The 6,614-nt window shown below is 44.5% G+C and overlaps 1 protein-coding gene across 1 annotated transcript; it reads right to left on the reverse strand.

Annotated features, from left to right (window-relative positions):
- Positions 1 to 1,739: 1,739 nt before the first annotated feature.
- On the reverse strand, positions 1,740 to 5,618 carry LOC311134164 (class E basic helix-loop-helix protein 40-like). The gene is made up of 5 exons (XM_084167774.1): positions 5,181 to 5,618; positions 4,974 to 5,037; positions 4,566 to 4,673; positions 4,017 to 4,140; positions 1,740 to 3,634 (listed from the first exon to the last, which is right to left on the reverse strand). Exons 1-5 carry the CDS (start codon positions 5,252 to 5,254, stop codon positions 2,739 to 2,741), a joined length of 1,266 nt encoding a protein of 421 aa, XP_084023900.1. The 5' UTR covers positions 5,255 to 5,618; the 3' UTR covers positions 1,740 to 2,738.
- Between the last annotated feature and the right edge of the window lie 996 nt (positions 5,619 to 6,614).

Below are 6,614 nucleotides of genomic sequence, written 5' to 3' on the forward strand. Positions count from 1 at the left end.
TGAGGGAAATGGAAGAGCAGGTTGGTGTGTCCATGCTCATGTACACCTGGCTGCCGAGTAGCCCTCCCTTCCCTTTCCCATTAACTCACCAATCACAGCTCATCGCTACCCAGGAATAGCAATGTGGCCGTTCATGTGACAGCATTCTGTGTGTGTGTGTGTATATGTGTTGTGTGTGTGTGTGTGTGAGCAAGGTAATCGTAAGCTGTGAATAAGACATGCCTGCTGGCTTTTCATTTGTGTCGGTCTATTAATGTTCTTTCCCTTTTATCTTCTCGCAGTCTTGACCTCTTCTCCATTTGGTCTCTTTTGATCAGCCTGAGGTTTGTTAAACTCAACATTTATGACTTAAACTTACACCTGTCTTTAAACCTTGATCCCAGTTTATGAATTATCATTGCAAAAAGTAAAATAAAACAACAAAGTGTTGAGAAAAAAAGAGCAGAAGTAAAATAAAATAACAGTAGGGAGGCTATATATACAGGGGGGTACCGGTGCAGAGTCAATGTGCGGGGGCACCGGCTAGTTGAGGTTGTTGAAGTAATATGTACATGTGGGTAGAGTTAAAGTGACTATGCATAAATAATTAACAGAGTAGCAGCAGCGTAAAAAGATGTGGTGGGTTAAGTGCCTTGCTCAAGGACACATCGACAGATTTTTCACCTAGTCGGCGCGGGGATTAGAACCAGCGACCTTTCGGTTACTGGCACTACGCTCTTAACCACTAAGCTACCTGCCGCCCGGTGACAAAAAATGTATGATGAATTATGAGGTCTCTTTCTTGTGCTTCTACTTGTGCGTCCACTTTAAACTAGAGGTCTTCACAGGTCCGACTGAACCCAAAATACCAAAGACCCGACCAAAATTCTAACTTTTCCATCGGGTCCGGGTCGGGTCTTGTTTGATTGTCATCGGTGTCTCGGTTCTACGTAACCACAGCTGATAGACCCGACTGGACACAAACCAACCAGGGCTCTGCATAGCCTATAGCATATTTATTTTACGCTAATAAGGTGCATTTATTGACTTATAGAAGACCTAACCAACATATAAAGATCTATTTGTTAACCAGAAGAGCAACTTGGCTGATAAACATTGTTTTTTGTCACTCGGGTCCAATCGGGTCTGGTTTAGACCCGGAACCGTTGGGGTATGGGTCGGGTCTAGGTCTGGTTGTTGTCGGGTCCATTCGGGTTCGGGTCTGATTGTTCTCGGGTCCGTTAGTGTCTGGGTCCAACTTTTTGGAACTGTGAAGACCTCTACTTTAAACAACCTCCTGAATATAAATATAAGAAAGATAAAACAACATGGCCTTTAGAGCGCACTGATTGTTGAGGGACCACCACAGTATCTGTGTGTCTGTGTGTGTGAGAAGCAGAGAGAACATCCATAGCAGTGTTCCTCTCCTTGTGACCAGCAGTGCCCATCCAGCATGCAGGCTGCAGCAGCTCTCCCCATTCTATTAGATGTCCCTCCTACAGAGTTGTGGTTGTGGCAGAAATGTATCCCAGGAGATTACATTCCACCTCAACATGCACTCTACTCACTCATGAGGAACAAAGCAGACAGGCTTTCCACAGGAAAAAATACTTTATTAATACGCTTATATAATGTATATCAACATTTATAGACAAAATATGTACATCAACAACTTTCTGGTAGGTCCCAAGTACCTCTTTCTATAGAAAACTAATATTCTGTTAAAACATATACATTCACTTCTCGCCAACTCCTTAGACTGCAGTATTCATACAAATACATTTAATAAACATCTGATAATGTTTTTATCAACTTTTCACAAGTAAAAGGCAACAGCATGAACAAACACCAGGTTTGACTTGAGGAGAAGCAGATTGCTGAAAAACGCAGACCAGGGCCAGCACAGGGCTACAGTATGTACATAGTTATTTTACACTAAAGTGACTGTCCACACTCTACTACCCCTCTCTCTAGTCCAAAATTAGGACACATATCAAAAATAGAGATGTACAAGAAGTATACACAATAATGACAGATAATCCATCTCAACAGTCAGTGAATTGCCAACTCGACATGGTCACGTGATGACATCACTAACTCCATAGTGTGAATTGGCATACCCTTTGCTCCTGGCTGTACAGTTGTGTGGGAAATTATTTCAGTCAGAGTGCTTGTTGTTGTCATAGGGAATGAGGCAAAGGGCATTGTCAGTGATGGCAATGGTTACCTAAGGTAGATAGACAGCGACCTTTGGGTGAAAGGTGACTGTTGACATTTGGTGTAACATGGTTTAGAAGGACGGTATGTGTCAGTTTCCACAGCATGTAGAAACCTCAAACAGCAGCATCTATAGGATTGCCTCTCTTTTACATTCAACCAAGGGTGTGTGTGTGTGTGTGTGTGTGTGTGTGTGTGTTAAGGGCAGGTCCAGATCAGTGGGGTCAATGGTGCACTCAGCGCTCTGGTGGGGGTATGAGGGTCAGGGTTGAGGGTCAGGTAACAGGTTGAGCTGTCTTCATTCTACACCTTCCCTCTTTCTTCTCTTCTCTTCGCAGCAGTGTGGCTGTGGATGATGCATCACCGGTCCGGGACCAGATCAGCTGCATGCTCTCTGTCTGTCTCCCTCTGGGGTGAGGGACCAGGGGAGAGGGGTGATAGTGGGTGATCTGACTGTCAGTCATGTTCTCCCCCATGTTCCCTCTCGGCAGAGCAGTCTCTATGTTCAATAACACTGTTCAGTGTAAGTGTTCAGTGGACTCTCAGTCTTTGGTTTCCAGGTTCATGGGCTTTAACGCTTGGAGGAGGGCTGGGGAGTCCATGGGGCTTTGGGCCATGCTGGGGGGAGAGGGAGAGCGCCCCCTTGGGGACATCATGATCAGGGAAGGTTGGGCAGGCGTGTTGCTAGGCATGCCCTGTGCGGAGCCCCCCAGGCCAGGGTAGATCATGGGCATGGCCCCAGAGTACCAGCACTTCTCCAGCATGGGCAGATAAGTGGCGGCAGAAGGGGGGATGAGGTAGAAGGGCATGCAGAGAGGATGAGGTTGGGCCTGGTGGGGGGAGTAGGCGCTCATGTAGCTGCCGTGACCGCTGGAGGAGGATGAAGAGGATGAGGATGACTCTCCACCTGAGAGAGACTCGTCCTCGGACGACTCCACTCGGGCATGTTTGTGGCGAGGCTCATCTTCCTGCTTGACGCCCAATGACGCCCTCTTTTCGCCCAGCGCTCTCTTCAGCTGGCTATCCTGGCCGTAGTACCCCGCACGCGACGCCAGATGCTCACCCTGCTCGCCACCGTAGCCGCTGTCTGTGTCTGTATCACTGCCGCTCTGCTCGCTTCCCGCCTGGGCATACACTCGCTGGATGACGGGCACGCAGTTCTTCCCGTGGCCCTCACTGGGCTTGGGGGGCTGGCCTACAGGCTTCTCCTTCTGGGCCTGGTGGTGGTGGTGGCTGGGGGTCTCTTCGGGCCGGGGGCTGTAGGAAGGGCCCTGGAGGACCTCAGTGGCCACCTTCTGCAGGTGGTTGATCATGTGGGAGGGTGTGAGGTCTCCGTCACCCTCCTGGTTGGCTAGGTACTGCAAAACCTCCTGGGCACAAACGTGGAAGCCTGAGCGGAACGTCTCCTCACTGTTCTCCTGGCTGGGAGAGGATTGCTCTGTATACATGGAACAACAACGTCAAATACAGAACTACCATAATGCATTATTATGGAAACTACCAAACTACTCTCATCACATTTGGGGAAATTCTCATAACTAATCAATGTTATTATGGGTATAATTTCCCCTTATATTCAACCACATCCATTCTAAACTTAGGAGTTCTTCTGTCTCAGTTCCTTATTCTGTTAACATGTTATTATAATGCAGTACATGAGAAATGTACTGTGCTGCATTTGAGAATTAGTGAGCATGTGGTCTGCATCCAAATGGAAACTAGTCAAGGCAAGAGACGACGAGCTATATTTAAATTCACTGATTTGCATGCCCTTCTGCAGAATCATCTTATTGTGGGTGTGTATGTGTGTTTCTGCTCACCGATTTGCATGCCATTCTGCAGAGTGAGGATTTTCTGCTGCTGGTTTTCCAGTAGGGTGGTGAGGGCTTTCACATGCTTGAGCGTGAGCTCCAAAACCACAGCCTTCTCCAGATGGCCAAGAGTCTACGGGAATAACACACACTACTGTCAGCACGGGCTCACCTCTTATGTAACACACACACAAACTTGGAGACAAAACAACAACAAACAACAAACAATGACTAGATATACTCAAATTAAAAGTCAATCTTCAACATTTGATAATATATCAGACAACATATCTATAACTTTTGTGGAATATCACATCCTGAATCATAAAAATACTGATCTAAGGAAATTTCCAACATTTTAGTTAACACATCAAAAATGAAATTTGTTTAAGTATTTACTTTCATTGACTTAAAATTATTTTTCAAAATTCACCTGTTAGGCACGCCGATACCAAAACCTGAAGTACCACAAAGCAACCACTTAACGGCGCCTTAGCTAACATCTACAAGCAGTGAACTAGTTACTACTGTGCTACTTCCAGATAAATAGGAACTTACTGTAAGTTTCAGGTGCTCAGGCAATAAATCTTTCAACTGTGCGATGCACTCGTTTATCCTGTCTCGCCTTTTCTTCTCAATAAGTCGATGAGGTAGTTTGTAGGTTTCCTAAAGGCAGGAGTCAGAACGTAGGTTAGGTGGAGTCATATTGTGGTTACTGAAAACCTACAGCAACTTGACAAGCGGCACTGTCAACACTAACATGGACTTCAAGCATTACATCATATGAGAAAACGGGTCACCGCATGATCTGAATGATCTAAAACAATGTTTAGTTTAAATAATATTGTATAATCATTATATTCTTATTGTAATAATGTTAAATTCAAAAGTATTATTTCGCATGAAAATACAGTGAATTAAGTGAATTAAGACAAGTATTTCTATAAAAACAATATATCAACCAACCTTGCACTCCTCTGCCCGTTTCATTCCCCGACGGGATTTGTATACATATATAGGGAAATCCATCCTAAAGAAAGGCAGAAGACAGTCAATGAGATGTGGGTTTGGTGAAGTCGCGCACTCAATGTCAAGAGACACAAATGTATGCCACTATGAAGAGGCACAGGACAAGCATGGCATATGGCACAAGGAGATTTCTCAGCAACTTACCCTTGCATGTCGGACAGCTCAGCCTGCTGGTACTTGGGAGGGGGTTGCGCACTTGGAATCCTTTCCATTTCCATTCTCTTTAGGCCTACTCCAAATTAATCACGAAAGGGCAAGCTTGTTTTCCCAATGTATTCACTCAAGAATGCATATGAAATTGAATAAAAGTAAATCGTCCTTAAATTCTTTCACAAAAATCGTTCAGTATTCCTACCAACTCGAGATTAACAATATGTAGATAAAATGTTTTTCCTTTATATTTGCATTGTTGTTATAATTATAATTTGTCGCGGAATGGGAGTAAATTGGCCCGGAGATCTCCACGAAGTCAGTCAAGAGGTAGCCCCGAAGATGCACTAATCTTGGTTGCGCGTTGGGAAAGTGGGGCAGGACACTAGAGCTACGTGTTAAATAAACCACACTGACTCTCGTTCACAGAGTGACCTACCTCTGTCACATGAGTCTCACGTTTTGGACGCCGCTGTCTCCTCGGTGGAGGGACTGCCCATTTTCTACGGATAAGGAGGATCTGGGGGGCGGACGTCGGTGTCACGTCACACCGGAGGACTGAGTCCCGGGTCTCGTGTACCACCATGCTCAACTGTATTGTTTGGTAACCACTATCTGCGCCACGGCTAAGGAGCATATATACAGGCTACAGTACACAACACAGAGATACGCTTCTCTCCAAAACTGCTCAGCAGGCTCCACTACCGACAACAAGACATCAATTATATTGATATGGGGATGATTTTGCCAATATTGGACAACTTCTATAATATTTATGAATTAATAGAATTGGGAGTTAAATGTGATATTATTTTATCCCAATCCGTGTATATATTGTTCATGTGACTCATTCACCTTTTGCGTCATACACAACATAATTTAACCATAAGTGTAGACCTATGCCAATAAGCATAATCTTGTCATTTATAAATACAATACATTATTATATTATCGTTATCTAACTTTAACAACTGTGATAAGTTAATAGCCCTATGTTGTAGGGTTTAATAATAAGGGTCTTGACATGGGTGCCTTCCTGGCGGATGCTAACTCAACTAAACTCAACACGATTTAAGATGGAGTTGAGCAGCGACTAGTGTGGGCGGACTGGAACTCCAACTTCACATAAAATGAAGTTTTTATCAAAAACTGGAATTGAGTTTAGTCGGCTAACCTGGTGGATGTCTTAACCTTGTGCTATCCTTGACAAATAGACTATATTCATTGTCGATATGAAGATGGCGCTGCAGTGGATAGCTTCCATTTTACGGCCTCCTGACTAATTTTGCTATTTTGTGTGGGGTTTTTACGCAGATCTTAACTTTTATGTATATAATATTTCCGCCGTCATTTCCAGCTTCTGGACATCAGAACGGCGATCACTAATCTCGATTTGGATGAAGATTTCTACTTCAACAAATTGGCAGC

Source organism: Coregonus lavaretus, assembly GCF_964263955.1.
Source record: "Coregonus lavaretus genome assembly, chromosome: 8".
Taxonomy (NCBI): Eukaryota; Metazoa; Chordata; class Actinopteri; order Salmoniformes; family Salmonidae; genus Coregonus; species Coregonus lavaretus.

What these genes read in the sequence shown, in the direction of transcription:
- LOC311134164 (XM_084167774.1), bottom strand. Translation starts at nt 5,254, where the DNA reads ATGGAAATGGAAAGGATTCCAAGTGCGCAACCCCCTCCCAAGTACCAG. An exon ending in AACGGGCAGAGGAGTGCAAG is followed by an intron (nt 4,674 to 4,973) that starts GTTGGTTGATAT and finishes TCCTGCCTTTAG; the next exon opens with GAAACCTACAAACTACCTCA. An exon ending in GCAGAATGGCATGCAAATCG is followed by an intron (nt 3,635 to 4,016) that starts GTGAGCAGAAAC and finishes CCATGTATACAG; the next exon opens with AGCAATCCTCTCCCAGCCAG.